At 46.5% G+C, this 17,094-nt stretch overlaps 1 protein-coding gene across 4 annotated transcripts in view; it reads left to right on the top strand.

Annotated features, from left to right (window-relative positions):
- The window catches only part of ABTB3 (ankyrin repeat and BTB domain containing 3), a 287,710-nt gene that overhangs the window by 212,997 nt on the left and 57,619 nt on the right, over positions 1 to 17,094 (top strand). For 3 of the 4 annotated variants that reach the window (XM_036891316.2, XM_036891314.2, XM_036891315.2), the window contains exon 4: positions 1,913 to 2,065. In XM_036891316.2, the coding sequence (XP_036747211.1) occupies positions 1,913 to 2,065 (153 nt within the window). Of the gene's footprint in view, positions 1 to 1,490; positions 1,771 to 1,912; positions 2,066 to 17,094 lie in introns of those variants that run through there. The other variant, XM_036891317.2, reaches the window with a different exon arrangement.

Genomic DNA, 17,094 nt, shown 5'->3' with positions numbered 1-17,094 from the left:
CAGGAATGAAAAATGGCCTGCCATCAAAGGGCCATGACCAGATCAGATCCCCTGGGGTAACAGGGGCTTGCCGGGTTAACAGAGTGCATGCTGGAAAGTTGGACAAGAGAATGTCGGTATTACATGGGGTTCTGGCACATGGGCTACGTTGTTATATGTCTTGGGTCTGACTCCCAGTTCCCATACCTGCTCACCTTGTGCCCCAGGGCTTGTTACATAATCTCAATAAACTTCATTCCCCTGATCTAGAAAATGGGCATGATCATCACAAGCTGTAAGTTGGCCCTAAGCAGTTATGTGATCATGAATAGGATGAACCGAGATGAATGTGAGAGGCTTAGCTGTGAAATATTACCATTGGATAAATAGGTTGCTCTCTAGGAGAACTGGAATCTGCCACCAAAAACTTGGTGGGAAGCTCACGACATCTGCATACAAGGAGGAGTTTGCTGCTTTGTAATCCCTCTTTTTCTACCCCCTTCTCACTCCCAGAGTAGCCATGTGGGACTTAGTGGCTGCACTGGGGCTAGGGTGGGGTCAGCAAGATGCCTAGAACATACCTGCATGACTTGGCATCCTTGAATTTCCCTACTTAGGCACCTGGTCGTGGTGCCTCAAGGATGAGGCCTGTTCACTGGTGCCTCATGGCCCTGTTCAATGGTAGGAAACCTTTTTGATCTACACAGTGTGTTTGTCAAAGTCTGGTCCTTGGCCTAATTAATCAATATTATAGGGACTGCTCATGAAAATGATATCCATGGACCCCACACAATCAGCATCTCTGGAGGTGAGGCCAAGGAATCTGCATTTACACACACATGTGCACACACCCACAGTACTTTAGAGCAGGATAGCACCACCCAGGAGCTTGTTAGAAATGCATTCTCCACCACTTGCCCTGATCTACTGAACCAGACACTCTGGGAGTGGGACTCAGCAACCTGTACTTTAACAAGCCCTCCAGATAATTCTGATGCACATGAAATTCCCATGGGGGTGGTTTTAAAAACTACCACTGTCTAGCCCCGTGCTAAATGAATTAAATCAGAATCCCCAGGATAGAACTCAGCTATTAATATTCTCCACAACGCCTCCCCTCCGAAGTAACCCTAATGTGAGAGGACTCGCTGGAAGAAATAGTAAGCTGGCACAAATGTACTACACTTAGAAGGTTAGAGGTCAGCCGTGGGTATGTCTCAGTTAATTGTTGCAACAAGCTGTACCCCCTGCTGTGGTCTCACAGCAGGTGAGGAGCCTGGGGCTCCCAGAGCTCGTGGGGGCGGGGGTGCGACAGCCCCAGAGGCCCCGCCCACTCCGCGGGCTGTGACTGGGCTGCAGCCGGCTTGGCGCTCCGGCCAGGCTACCCCTGAACTTGGCTGTCCCTGCCTTTCCCAGGGGCTAAAGCCGCCTGTCAGCGCTTGGGCAGACCCGAAGCCTGGCAGAGCTCCATAACGATGACCGGCAGCGGGCTGGGGTGGGGGAGGGAGAGCTGGGGGACACCAGGATTGGGCCCAGAATGGGAGCCCCGAATGCTAGTAACCCCCGGTCTTTGGGGGGGATTTTCTACCAAGTCCTGCCACTGTGCTTGGTGCTTTAAATGAGTCATCTCCTTTACGTTCACATGATCTCAGGAAGATAATCCTCACAGAATGGTCTCCCCGGATCCTTTCACAGGCACATTATCCCCGTTTTAGAGATGAGGAAACTGAGACCCAAAGAGTCGGGAGCGCCTGCCCCGAGGTCACCAGAGCGCTCGGGATGCCTCCAAAGGTTCTCCCACAGCCGGGGATCCCGAGGCCTGGTCTCCAGGGACAGCGGGGCGGGGAGGGAGGGGGCCCGTTGGCGGGCGGGGGTGGGGCCGAGCCGGCGCCCCCGCCTCACCGCCTAACGTCTCCGCTCGCTCCTGCCGCAGGCCCTTCCTGGTGCTGCCGCCGCTGATGGAGTGGATCCGGGTGGCCGTGGCGCACGCCGGCCACCGCCGCAGCTTCTCCATGGACAGCGACGACGTCCGCCAGGCGGCCCGGCTGCTGCTGCCCGGCGTGGACTGCGAGCCGCGCCAGCTCAGGTAGGCCCGGCGGGCGTGGCGAGGGGGCCCCTGCGCACCCCCTCCCGCAGCCAGGGCACCGGCCCGGCGGACCGCCGCCTCCCTCCGGTCCCAGCCCTGCAGGGCAGTTTGCTCCCGCCGATTGCACGTTGCCGAGGGGAGGCTGAGGCTCCGCTAGTTTAAATGACAAGCTCCGGCTTAATTCAACAATGAGCAGGTCCCTCGGGGGCCAGGGGTGGAGGAGGACCGGAGCAGGGCTCCGTGGGAAAGCTCTGGTTCTTCGATTACAAGATGCCATGCCGGTGTGCAGTGTTTCTGTTCACAGTCTCTCTATTAGTGCTCTCTCTTTCCGTCCTTCCTGTCCCCTACTCGCCGTCCCTCTCTCCCTGTCTCCACAAGAGGTGAATTATTGTCGTCCTGTACTTTTCAAACAAAACCCTGCAGAGTAAAATTTCTGGCTGGCAAGAACGTGCCTCTTTTGCACATGCCTGGGGGTGGAGTGGTGCTCCATTTCTCACCCGTGTCTCCGAGTCTTTCCTCCATCAGGGTGGGAATTATTCATGGGTGCTCAAGAGCCCCAAACATGGGTGCTTGTTATCCACAGCAAAAGAAATTTAAAAACCCACTCAGCTGAGCCAAATCTGGCTCTAAATGCAAAAAGCACAGAAACACAGAGGTGTGTGTGCGCACTTTACCAACTCCCTGCACCATGAAGTCATTGTCACCATTTTCTCTTTTCTTTTCTCCCAGCTTCTTTGAGATATAATCGACACTTGACATTGTGTAAGTTTAAGGTGTACAATGTGTTGATTTGATACACTTATAAATTGCAAAATGATGATCACCATAGCATTAACACCTCCATCCCATCACATAATTACCTAGTTTTGGTGTGTGGTGAGAACATTTAAGAACAGCTCTCTTCTTAAGTTTTAAGTATATGATACAGTATTATTTGTTATAATCACTATGCTGTCTATTAGATCCCCAGAACTTACCCATCTTATAAGTGTAAGTTTGTACCCTTGACCAATATGTCTTCATTTACCCCACCCCAGCCCTTGGTAATTACCACTCTACTCTGTTTCTCTGAATTCTGCTGCTTTACATTCCCCACATAAGTGATATCATACAGTATTTTTCTTTCACCATCTGACTTAATTTCACTTAGCGTAATGTTCTCAAGTTCCATCCAAGTTGTTGTAAAAGGCAGGGTTTCCTCCTTTCTTATGGCCAAATAATATTCCACTCTATAAATATTTTTTCACATCTTCTTTACCCATTGACAGACACCTTAAGTTGTTTCCATATCCTGGCTATTGTGAATAACGCAGCAGTTGAACATGGGGCCACAGTTGTCTCTTCGCAATACTATTTTCATTTCCTTTGGATGTGTACCCAGAAGGGGGATTGCTGGATTGCATGGTAGTTCTATTTTGAATCTTTTTATGAACCTCTGTACTGTTATCTACAACAGAATGGTGGCTATACATTCCCACCAGTCGTGCACAAGGATTCCCTTTTATTTGCATCCTCACCAACACCTCTACTCTGTCTTTTATTTTTTTGGTATCATTAATCTACAATTACATGAAGAACATTATGTTTACTAGGCTCCCCCCTTCACCAAGTCCCCCCCCCTACATACCCCTTCACAGTCACTGTCCATCTGCGTAGTAAGATGCTGTAAAATCACTATTTGTCTTCTCTGTGTTGCACAGCCTTCCCCATGCCCCCCACGCACTATACATGCTAATCGTAATGCCCTCTTTCTTTTTCCCTGCCCTTATCCCTCCCTTCCCATACCCTGTCTTTTTGATGATGGCCATTCTAAGAGGTGTGAGGTGATCGCTCATTGTGGTTTTGATTTGCATTTCTCAATGTGTAAGCTTTCTAAATGATTTGCGGGTTTTATTTCTCAATATATGAGGTCTCTGAGTTCCTTTAGCATCTGTGCCCTTGGGTGTAATGTTTCTAAGCTGTTTGGGGGTTCTTTACATAAGATCTCTGCTCCTGGGAAGTCTGTGTCACAGTGTGTCTGGGCTGTTGGCAGGTCTGTGCTCACATCACGAGTTGTCTGGCTGTCTGGGGGTGTGATCCTGGGTTTGAGATCTCCCAGCTATTTGGTGGTCTGTGTGCAGGATCGGAGGTCTCTGAACTCTTTGTGAGTTCTGTATTTAGGATTTGTGGTCTCTGAACTCAGAGTGTGAGTTCTCTGAGCTTTTTAAGGTGCCTGTGTCCTGTGTGAAATCTGTTGACTGGTTGGAGTCTCTGTTCTTGCCGGCCTGGAAGCAGTTGGCTATTTCCCAACATGTGAGGTCTCTGACTATTTAGGATTTTGTATTCTTGGTATATGGCTTGTGAGATAGTTATGAGCATGTATCCAAGATAAGTTTGTTGGCAGGTCCCTGAGCTGTTTCTGTGTCTATTTTCAGGTCTTGAGATCTCTGAGTTATTTGGGGAGTCTGTATAGAGAGTGTGATGTTTCTGAAACATCTTAGGTATCTGTTCAACCCTCTGAACAGCTCAGGGGAGTGAATCCCCTGAACCATATGGAGGCCTCTTTTTATGAGCTGTGTGGGCTTCTTTATCCAAAGTATGAGATCACTGAGCAGCTTGGAGGTCCATGTCCAAGGTGTGAGTTATCTGAGCAGTTTGAGGGTCCTCATTTCAGAGTATGAAGTTTCCAAGTTGATTGTTAAATGTTTAAGGTCTGTGTGCTGTTTGGGAATTTGGCTTAGGAGTAAGGTCTCTGATCTCTTTGGTGGTCTGTGTTTCAAGGTAAGAGTCTAAAATATATGAAGAACTCATACAATTCAATAACACAAAAAAATGTGATTAAAAAATGGGCAGAGGATCTGAATGGACATATTTCTGAAGAAGACATACAGATGGCCAACAGAAATGTGAAAAGATGCTCAACATAAAAAACAGAATCTTGCCCTTTGCACAAACATGGATGGACTGAGAGGGTATTATGCTAAGTGAGATAAGTCAGAGAAAGATAAATACCATATGATTCCACTTATATGTGTAACCTAAAACAAAACAGACCAAAACCCAGACTCATAGATGCAGAGAACAGAGTAGTAGTGGCCAGAGGGGAGGGGGCTGGGAGGAGTGTGAAACAGGTGAAGAAAATTAAGTACAAACTCCCAGTTATAAAATAAATAAGCCCTGGGGATGTAATGTGCAGCATGGAGAACATAGTAATATTACATTACCTTTGTAAGGTGGCAATAATAACCAGACTTACAGTGGTGACCATTTCACAGTGTATACAAGTGTCAAACCACTCTGTTGTACTCCTGAAATTGATGTAATATTGCACGTCAATTATACCTCAATACTTTAAATTGTTTTTTAATTTAAAAAACCTTGGGACAAGCATCTTCAAAGATTTTAGAGGCCTCATACCTTAAACAGACTCAAAATGCTTCACACTCAAATGTTGGAAAACACATCCTTAATGAGTTCAGAGACCTCACATTCTTAATACGGAATCCCAAACACCATAGGTTCACACTTGGAACACAGACCCTCAAAAAGTTTAATAGAGATTTCACACCCCAAACTTCTGACTCATACATTGTCGCCACTTTCAAATCACCACTGTCCCCTTAATGAGAAACTGTCCTTCCTCTGAAGTTCATCTAGCCTAATCAGGTGACCAGGCTGCAGTGATTTCTACCCGCCAGGATCTGACAGGGGGTCTGCCAGGAAATGGAGGCTTTGCAGTATAATATATAGCCCACTAAAGGCCCAGAGATGCCACTCAGCCTAGGAATATGCAGGGGGCTGATCAAAGTCATCACTGGTAGCATTTATGGAATGCTTACCATGTGCTAGGCACTGTTCTCTGTGCTTTACACAGATTAGTTAATATCTAATATTTCCCAAACCCTGTGAGGTGGGTACTGTTATTATGCTTATTTTACAGATAAGGAAACTGAGGCACAAAAAGTTTAAGAAACATGCCCAAGGTCCTAGGACTAGTAGCAGGTGGTGGAGCCAGGATATGAATTCAGGCAGTCCAGAACCCCCTAGCCCATAGTTCTAACTGTTGAACTGTAGTATGCTCAGGTGTCTGTGTAGGCAGTTTCTGGCTGTGCCACCATCCTTTACACCTTGTCACCTAGAATAACAGCAGGTCTCAGGAGGGAGGGGCTAGGGAGCAGCTACTTATTGAGCATCTACTATGTGCCAGCTATCAGTTGAAACAAAATATTTACATTTATTACTCATCTCCTATAATCCCTGAAGCAGCCTCCTGAGTTTAGTATAATCTTCCTATTTTATAGATTAGGAAGCTGTTGGTGACAACTTGTAGGTCACAATGCCAGGGGTGAGATCCTTGCAGCTTATACTCCAAAGCCCACCAGACTGTCCTGCCCCCTCTGCTCACTGTCCCCAGCTCCAGCCTGTGATGACCTTGAGACCCCAGCTCTCCTCATTGCAGCAACCTGAGGCTTCTGGGTGGCAAGGAAAGTACGATATTTTCTTAACTCCTGCTGACAAAGTACTCCCTGTTTGTCATACTCTCAGGAGACCCCACAGCTGAAAGATGGGGCCTGAGCTCCAGAATCCCCATTGCCTGGGTCCAAATCCCACCATCATGGTTAATTAGCTCTGCAACCGTGGGCAAACCAGTTAACCTCTCTGGAGCTTTGTTCCCCTACCCATTACATGGGCATAATAAAAACAGCCTCCATCCGAGGTTGGTTCAAGCATGAAGGGGTCGTGAACGTGAAGCACCTACACAGACAATGCCCGAGAGAACGTAAGTGCACCTGACGTGGGCATTCTTCGCTAGCATTGCCCCAAGCCTCTACTATCCCTGGAACAACAATGGAGGCTCAGACCTCGGTATTGCTTTATAGTTCTTCCAGGCTTTTAACACTTTCTCATGTGAGCCTCAAAACAAACACAGTTATTATTCAGGAAAACAGTGCTGTCCCATTTTACAGAGGAAGAAATCAAGGTCCAGCAGGATTAGGTAACTCTCCTGACATCACACAGATACTAAGTGAAAAATAGGAGCTGATAACAAACCCAAGCACCCAAAGAATGTCTGGTCTCCCTCCCTAGACCTAGACTCAGCCCTGTCGGAGGATGCTGATGACCCTCTTCCAAATGCTTCTACTCCGTACACTGAACATGAGCTCCAAGGGCCACTCTCCATCTCTGTGCCCCTCCTCCAGCCCAGAGCTTGTACTATACGGTCTAGTGACCAAGTACAGTGGTTCTGACAGTCACCCCAAGGAGTTCAGTTTCAACATCCGTCCATTTGAAGCCTCACCGTGGGCACTGGGGATGTGACTGTGATATCCTGGCAGGCCAAATGCACTGAGAGCAGGGAAACAAAGGGAGTCATTTTCATTTGAGTCTCTAGGCTATTTTCAGTGATTTATCTCTCAATTTTTGACTCATTTCTCTACAGAATGATCATTTGTGTGTAGAAAATACACTAACTGATTGTTCCAGCTAAATTTCATCAAATTTAGAAATCATTTTCAAAGACAAAACTACAATATGGTATTTCATTAGCTTTCCTAAATAATAAGTGTAAGACAAGTTCCATTAACTAGACTAAATTTAGTACATAAAAGGATGAACCAGGGTTTTTTTTAAGAATATCTCTTCTTCAGTCTAATACATATAGATACATCTGTACATGTATTTTCCAATCTCATTCAGTGTGATGTGAAAGAGGAATTACTATCTCCAATTTGTGGGTAAAAGGATCGAGGAAGTTTTCTTCATTCAGATATCCACCAAGTAGATACCGGACACCTATGCTGTGCTTTGCACTAAGGGCGCTGTCTGCAAACATTGTGCAAGGCAACTGTATTATCCCATTTTAGAGCTAGGAAGGCTGAGACTAATTGAGGCTATGGAACGTATCCAAGGTCACACAGCTATTGTGAGGCAAATAAGGTCTAGAATGAAGGACTTGGTGACTGGAGGTAAAAATGTCTCGTCTCTCTACTCTCCCAGACATTCATCTTTGAAGTTGCCAGGCAGGCTCCTAGCTCTGAGTCAGTCAGAGCTGAGCTCTCCTCTCTCAAAACACAGCCCTAGAAAAGAGCGTGTTGTTTGGCATTCTAACAAATGCAGGAACCTGGGACCTGGTGTTGGTGGCCAGGGCATCAGCGACTATTAGCACTTATAATTACCTACCAGCTGGCCGAGGTTTCCTGGTGGAAGGCAGCCTGGGCACCAGCTGGGACAGAGCAGCCAGAGTGAGGGATTCTCAGGTCTGCACTAGTGCCACTGATTTTCAGAGTGACCTTGGTCGCAATGGTTCCAGAGCTCTGCATTTGTCTTTTTCCAGCTACAGGGAAGTCTCACCGTGGTGATCAGGTTTATTCCGAAGGAACACCTTTGATGGAGCTGCAGTCTGTAAGCTGACAGGGTGACCCATGTATTCTTCTTTACTTAACATATCAGATAATCTAAACTTGGGAAATTCTGCCTTTTTCTTTTCTTTATCCTGTCCTTTGGGAGGTGGAGGAGGGGGGCAGTAGAATAAAGGAAAGAACAGGTAATACGTCTTGGCAGGGTTTCTACATTTTCTTATTAATAGTTGGTTTTGAAACATTTAGGAAATGTGAAGAGTAAATAGTGTTGTTTTCTGCACATTTGTAACATTTTTTCTGCTCCCGAGTAGGGCTGTTTAAAATATGGTGGTGAGGGGTGTTCTTAAGTCCTGCTAGCTGAGAAATGGCACCTGCCAGTGGGTTGTGGGGATTGTTAGAACCATGAATGTACTCCTGGAAATAGTTTATCTTCTTGCAAGAGTTTCTTAAATTCAAACCAGATTCTGAGCTGTCCCAGAATGGATAAGTTTGAGGGTGGTGTGGTGCAATGAGTGTCAGGAGGGGTCTCAGTAGACCTGGCCATTGTGTTCTTACATCACTCTTTGGATATATTTATTTAGCACCTAGTAAGTGCTACACCCCATGCTAGATCTCTCATCTGGGCCTTCTGCTTTCTAGTGGGTGACCTTGGGCAAGTCACCTGGCCCGTCTCACCAGGCCAGGTTCATCGCCTGTAAAGATGGGGATGACCCCTGCTTCATGGCCTGGAGACCCTCAGTAGGGAGTCAGGTGGGAATTAATCAATTGCACCACAGCTTCTCTGCTGCTTTCAACCCTTCCCAATCTCCTGAGCACCTCTGGAGGTTAGTAGGTTTTGTTATTTGTCTTGACTGGGTTCTAAGGTGAAGGTTGTGCCACAACAGTCCCTGTCCTAAATCTGGTGCCTCCTAGCCAGCCCTATAATGACAGCTGGAAGTTCAGGTTCATTCGCCAAACACGTATGGGGTGTTAATGGCCCACCTGCCCTGCTGCCCAGTAGAGCCACAGCATGTGGTGGCCATCGAGTCATGTAGGAGACGGGCCTCATACTGCTGGAGCCGCTGGCCCTCTTTCCTGTAAACATCCGTGGCCCTTTAAGAAGACGATCACCCAGATAAGGGGAGCTCAGCAGCTGGTATCCGGAGAGCTGCTCTGCATGGGCTCCTTCCCCCATCTGTATGGAGGCAGGTCTGGTTCTGGGCTCGGAGGACTTACAGGCCACTGGGGAGTTACAGACAACTAGCAGTAGTGAACAAATGAGCGACATAATTTCATTCTGGGTACTGCAAAGAAAAGTAAAAAAAAAGCATGTGGGGTAGAGAAGAACTGAGGAGGGAGGGACAGACTGACCTGGCACGACTCTGTGGGCCCTGGAATGCTCCCCAGCCTCTCACAGAGTCCAGAACCACTCTCTCCTCTCCCCTTCAGTTGCCCTTGTCCTTGCCTGACTTGGGACGAGTCCTGTAGCTCCCCACGGCCTCTCCGGCTGGGCCTGACGTGCAGCCACGGCATGCCTTCTTCACCTCCTGCAGACATTGCATCCCTGCTGCAGGCCAGTGGTGACCCCACACTGATGTCAGTGCATTAGCACCTCCTGGAAGACAGGAAAATGCCCTCTTGCTGATCCCAGGAGAGTCCCTTTGAGGCTCAACTGTCCTCTCCAGCAGTGTCAGGGACAGGCCACAGAGCCTGCACCAGCAGCTGAGCTAGCAAGGCAGCCCTGCACCCAGCAGGCACATACAGAGCACCTGCTGTGCGGCTCGCATCCTGTGTGTTAGAAGGGGGCGAGGGGAAGAGAGGCCCTTGAGTTACTACAGAAAAATCTGGTCAGCACTCTAACATAGGGCAGTAAAGATCTAGGTCTGGGAGCGCTAGAAATGCCAGAGGTATTATGTGATCTGAATCTGAAGAGTAAATAGATTTACCCGGTAGAGAAGGTGAAGAAAGGAGAGGAAGGGGGAAAGGACCATTAGGAAAAGAAGTCCACATAGAGGGAACCATATATGCAAAGGCCTCAAGGTGGGAACATGTGCTGGAGGAAAAGTAAGGGATTCAAACCAGAGCGTGGGTCCCACACGCTGCTCAGAGAGCCTCAGCAGGCTGGCATCACGGGAATGTCAGAGGCATGGCCAAATGGTCCGCAGAGGGTCCCTATGCCATGCCAAAGAATTGTAACTATATCCTGCGGGAGGTAGGAGCCATCACAGGTATTTAAACAGGGAAATGACATTAGATTTATATTTTTTTAGAAAGAGGGGCTGGTGGCTGCATAGAAATGGGCCGAGGCGGGCAGGGTCAAGGGCCTGGCATCAAGAAGCTGTTGCAAGAATCCAGGTGAGGGACCCTGACAGCTGGACAAAGGTAGAAGCAGTGAGGATGGAGAGGTGGGGAGGGATCGGAGACACAGAGAGGAGAGAAGCAGCAGGACGTGATGGGGGGGGGGGCTGAGGAAGGGAGCCGGTGTTTCATGGGTAGAGTTCCAGTTTGGGAAGATGAGTAAGTTCTGGAGATGGAGGGTGGTGATGGCTGCACAATGATGTGAATGTACTTAATGCCACAGAATACACTTAAAAATGTTCTAAATGGTGACTTTTATGTTGTGTATATATCACCATGGTGTTTTAAATGACCCTGGTAGGTTATCAAGTGAAAAGGAGCACACAGAATAGTGTGTAAGGTGTCACCCTTGTATGAAATATACACATGCATATTTGCTACCCATGCTTAGAGGCTCTCTGGAAGGGTAGATGTGAAATTGATAACCAGTGTCATATCTGAGGGAGGGCATTGGAAACTGGGTGAATGGGTTTCCTACGGCTGCTGTAACAAAGTACTGCAGATTGCATGGCGTAAAACCGCAAATATTTATTGTATCTCAGTTCTGGAGGCTAGAAGTCCAAAATCAAGGCAGGTCCAGGCTCACTCTGAAGCCTCTAGGAAAGGATCCTTCCTGTCCTCTCCCAGCTTCTGATAGCCCCAAGGACTCCTTGGCTTGTGACCATAACTCCAATCTCTGCCTGGAGAGAGAACACAACCATCTTCTCTCTATGTCTCTGTCCAAATTTCCATCTTTCTATAAGGACTCCAGTCATATTGCATTAGGATACCCCCCAAGTGACCTCATCTTAACTTGATTATGTCTACAATGGTCCTATTTCCAAGTAAAGTTGCATTCACAGGTATGGGGGAGGGGTCGGCTAGGACTTCAACACACCTTTTGGGGGACGTACTTCAGCCCGTCACCCTGGGGGACAGAGGTGGGATGGACACTGGCCTGACTGCTAGATTTTGTGGCATGTGATACCTGTTCCCCATTCCCCTCACCAAGTTTTTATTTTAATTATTGACTTGAATGGTTTCTGCCCTGGGAGAGTGTGTAGCTAGGTATGTCTTTAACAAATACAGAACAAGGACAATGTGGGAGAAGTCACAGTGGGTTCAGCTTTGAAGAAGTTGAGTGCAGATGGCATCCCACCTGGTTGTCCGTGAAAATGAGAGAGTCCGTATCAGGTTTCTCCATCAGGCTGCCAGGCAGTGAAGTGCTGCCCCATCTTCCAGCGAGAGAGCAAGCAGAGCACAGTGCTTAGGAGCTCAGGGTTCAAATCCTGGCCTGACCACTCTTTGTGTGACCTTAGGCAAGCTATTCATCTCTCTGGCCTTGGTTTCTGTATCTATAAAATGGGGATAATAATATGCCCATCTCATAAGGTTGTGGGAAGGATTAAGTCAAATAATATGTATGCACTTTTAGCACCATATAGCATGTAAACCATGTAGCTTACTTGTGTCCCAGTAAATGCATATTACATATTAGTGATTGCCCTTATTCCCCTGCTCTGGAACAAGGTCAGCTCCTGGCTGCCAAAAACAATAGCCTCAACTTCCTCTGAGAGAGGGGAAGTAATATCTTGAGATGTGGTGGTGTACCACTGGGGATAGGATTTTCAGCCCAGGCTGAGGTCAGGCATGTCTCAGCCCATCTGCCTCTGCTGAGAGTCAGTGCCCCAGGATGCAGGAGGAAGATCAACCAGAGCTGACTGGCTTGGGGGCCACTGTGCCCACCCCATTGACTTTAGAGTTCGTCTGGATGACTCAGGTTTTATACTTCCTCTGAGGTATGAGATTTTGAAGGCCATCATTGGCTGCAATCCTCAACCATGTCCAAAGTAGCTGGGCATCCATTACCAGTTGCATTTCCAACCTTAGTTGGGGTCACTAGTAGGAAGAGACAGCAGAAGGAAAGGAACATGTGTGGGGGCAGTAGATATGGCTCCTGAGTTGTGGAGCCTTGTCCCAAGTGAGCAGAGGTTAGTGGGCATAGACTATTCCAGAAGAAAGGGTCACCACATAGACTTTATCTCAGACAGTTGGCCTTCTCTCTTCAGAGCTGGGGCAGAAATCACTTACCTTGATCCTGGGGCCTATCACTAAGCCTGGCCCGTGGCTAAGGCCCAGAAAATACTCACTGGATGAATGAATGATGCAAAGGGCTGTTAGTAAGTGTGTTGGTGGTACTGTAATTAAACCGACTAAGGCTATTCTAATTCAGATGCAAAAAGGCCTCAATGTGGGAGACATTGGTAGACAGGTGAAATTCAGGTGTGGGACTCTGAACTAAAGAGAGCTTTGCAGGAAGGCACTGGCAAACAGTGACCACTGCAGTCATGGGAGTAGATGAGATTGCCCCAGGGAAGGGACTGAGGAAGGGGAATCATCCGGAGATGAAGAAGAGGGGTCCTATGTCAGAGAAGAGCTCAAGGAAAGTGAGGTGGCAGACGCCAAGGGAACTAAGATGGAGAGGGGTCCCAGAAGCCAAGGCTATCACAACAGTGGAGAAGGTGCAGATGGAAAGGAGGCCCCTAGACTTGGCAGTGAGGGAACTGTCAGCACCCTTTACAGCAGTGGCTCCGACAGCCTGGTGTGGGAGGAAACCAGATCGCGGGCGACAGACAGTTTGCCAACACTTGGAATTTGTTCTTCCGAAGTGTTAAAAGCAAAACAGAAACACAGTTAGTGCTTACAGCCACACAGAGAACCACATCTTTAATGGCATTTGGAGCTTACTTCCAAAGTTGGGCTTCCAGTCCAGCAGTTTGAGGGTATGCAGGCTGCCATGTGGGATTTGGCTTCCGGGAACAGGGCCCTTTTTATTTTTGGCCTCCTCTTCAGCCAGTTTAATTTCTGCCCGAGGTGCTTATTTACTCATCTGCCAGCAAATCTCCCAAACTTTGGTTTAAAACATTAGTTACACGACAGCATTCTCTTCGCTTAGCAATTAGTCAGGCATCCAGTACTTAGTACAAAGGCATGACAGAGGCGCTTTGAGTGACAGTGAAGGAGTGTGTCCCATCCTTCCAAAAGGCCGTCATTGCAGTGCTCCCTGTGTAGGTACCACTGTTCCAAAATGAACTTACCTCTCATCAGTTCATTTAGTCACACCACTAAAGGTCAAGAACCACCAGACTGCATGGCCTCCAAAGTCCTTTCTAGTTCTGAGAATTATTCAATCTTGTGGTCTGACATAAGAGGTACAAATGGCAATAACACTTTTACCTGTGGGGGAAACTGAGGCACAGGGTGAGGGAAGTCAGTGAAGCTTCAGCGATCGCCGTCTCCTGTATCTCACAAGATGACAGAGGGAACTGACAACTGGGAATCCGCATGACCCGGACGCTGCCCTTCTCACACTCGGCTCCATTGAGTTCTCCCCCAGCTATATGAGGGGGCTTTATTTTCCTCTTCACTCTTGAGAACACCGAGGCTAGGAAATCTGCCCACAGTCTCATATAGAATGTGCCGTCTTAGATTTGAACGAGGTCTGCCTGACTCCAAAGCCCAAGTTGTTTCTATTAAAAACGTAGCTGAGATCAAAGAATCAACATTGGGAAATGTGAAAGCAGTTTTTGAACGAGGCCCACAGGTTCCTTTAGAAAGGCTCGGCCTGCAGCCTTAGGAATTGGGCTGCATGTGGGCTGCACATCAGCCTCTTGCATCCATCCAGCATTGTCAGCATAGTCCAGTGCCAAAGATCCCTGCAAAGACTTAACAGAGAGACATTCTAACAAGGGGCCAAGAACGCGTGGCAAGGACCCAGCCTCACTAGTAATCCTGGAAATGCAATCAAAACCACCCCTAGGTATGCATTTCATACCCATCAGACCAGCAAAAAAATTGAAGTCTGACAATATCAGATGTGAGCAAGGATATAGAATAGTGAGAACTCTCAAATACCCCTGTAGGTATTTGACTCTGAATCTACATTCATGTAAAGTTGAAAACACATAAGTCTATTCTTAGATCTATACCCTAGAGAAACTCTTCCATATGGAAATAAGGAGATGTGTACAGAGATGGTCATAGATGCGGTGTTTATAATAGCAAAATAAAGAAAAAGAAAAGAAACAAGCTATCTGTCTACAAGAGAAGGGATGAATAAATGATCTTATGTTCATTCAGGAGGATCCAGATCTACATGTTGCTATATAGCCAAATTCCCAGACACTTAATATTGTACGAAAAAGCAAGCTAAGGTAGGATTTGTGTAGTATGCTAACATTTATATAAAGTTTATTGAAATGCAAAACAGTCTATATATTGTTGTAAGTTCATAAAAATAATAAAAAGTGTAAAGCATGCATAGGGATGATAAATGTCAAGTTCAAGAAAATGGATAATCGCAGGAAGGTAGAAGGGATGATGGAATTAGGAGGGGAGTACAGGAGTCTTTGTACTTATAATCCTTTATTTGTTCAGCTGGTTTGGGTTGTAGGCATGTCGGTGATCATTGTATTACTCTGTATCTTATATGTGCCTAAAATAATTTATTAACAATAAAAGTTACTTAGCCAGTGTTTGCAATAGTGTATTTAGAAGTCCAGTTCTGGGATATTAATAAGCCTTTCAAAGATGTATTAAGTGGTTTAATAAATTTGGGAAACACTGGCTTAAATAAAATTAAATAGGCTTTTAAAAAAATTCTCAGTGCTTTTAACATCCCGTATTTCTTATAAATCCCAAAGAATTGTCATCTTTTACCATAGACCAGGGGTCAGCAAATAACAGCTGCCTGCTACCTATTTTCTATAAATATAGTTGCACAGAGAAACAGCCAGGGCACCCACCAAGACACCATTTGTTTATTATTGGTTATGGCTGCTTTCACACTATAGTGGCAGAGTTGAGTACATAGTTATGACAGAGACTGTATGACCCACAACGCCTAAAGCATTTCCTATTTGTCCCTTTACAGAAAACATTTGTGGATTCACCATACAGCATCTTATGGGACAGGTGTTACTAGAAATGCATCTTGGGATTGTAACACTCTAGCTTTGTCCTTGTACTTCAGCGGTTGGTATTTATTTGTGAAAATTGTTATATAGAAGACCATCAGTCCTTTCTAGAATTCCTTGGGGAATGGTGTGTGTACTTTCATCTTTGCCCCTCCAGCACCTAACACAGTAGCCTCCGTAGAAGTACAATAGTGCGTCTGTGCTTCACAGAATTGATTTCTGTTTAAAAACCATTTGTGGAGTAGATTAGTTAGGATATAGATTCATTAGCTGTAACAGAGATGCAAAATACCATTGGTTTGGATAAAATAGTTTAAAATTCTCCCTCATGTAACAATCTAGGCATAAGCAGGCCTGGGCTGTTATGGTAACTCCAGATCAGAGACCCAGGCACGTTTCCTCTTGTTGCTCTGCCAGCCCTTGGGTGATACCTTCCTCTGCATGGCCCAGTATGGCTGCCCCACCCACCAGGACTCCATTTACCTAGTGGGAAGAGGAAAGCCTGCCCTAGATTGTACTTCCCCTCACTTCCTGTTGATCAGCCCTTTGTCCTGTCCCATATCTAACTCCAAGGGAACCTGGGAAATGTAGTCTTTCTTTGGGATGCCAAGTATCCAGCTAAAAATTCATGTCATACTACAAATGAAGGAGATAAAGGACTCTGGAGGATGTCCAGTCTTTGCCAGAAAGGGCTGCACTGACCACTTGCCAAAATCAGGGGTAACTCCTTTGTCAAAGGGTAGGCCTTATTTTCAGTTCTTTTAAAACAGTCATTGATGCCAAAGCAAGAGATGTATAATGCCGCTTCATTATTTTCTACTCAAAATAACATAATAACACATTCAGATATGAACACACTAATTTCATTCTCCTGGGTGTTTGTAGCCATTGCACTTGAGAGAAATCGTTTATTCACGTACTTGAACAGACACAGAATTTCTTTTGGGTCAGGGGGGTGGGGCAAGCATAGTAGATTTTGCCACTAGCTGGGCATTACCTTCTAAGGAAGAGAAGGGTTCCAGGCTCCTTGGTCCCTCTTGCAAAGCAGAATAAAACTGACTGGGAGGAAGATGTGGAATCACTTTTCTTTACCCAATCTGAGGCAGTTTAACGAGCTGGCTGTTTTCTGTGCTTTAGTATCAGCATTATACAGGCAAGTCAACCCAGTTTTTGGACAAAGATTTCTCTTAGGAACCTTGCACCATTAGATGTTCCATTTGCTGCAATAATGTAATTTTTTCTTAGAAAGGTGCATGGAGATCTTGGCGTGACTTACTGCAGTGTAAATCAGTCTCAATTTGTTCATCTTTTTTACTACCTAAAAGGAAAGGAAAACCTCATCAATTGGGGGATTGGAGCCTGTGAAAGGAAATTTGCCTTCCTTGAGAAAGTGTGTTGA

Source organism: Manis pentadactyla, chromosome 10 (assembly GCF_030020395.1).
Source record: "Manis pentadactyla isolate mManPen7 chromosome 10, mManPen7.hap1, whole genome shotgun sequence".
NCBI classification, from domain to species: domain Eukaryota; kingdom Metazoa; phylum Chordata; class Mammalia; order Pholidota; family Manidae; genus Manis; species Manis pentadactyla.
This window is presented reverse-complemented; position numbering and strand designations above follow the sequence as displayed.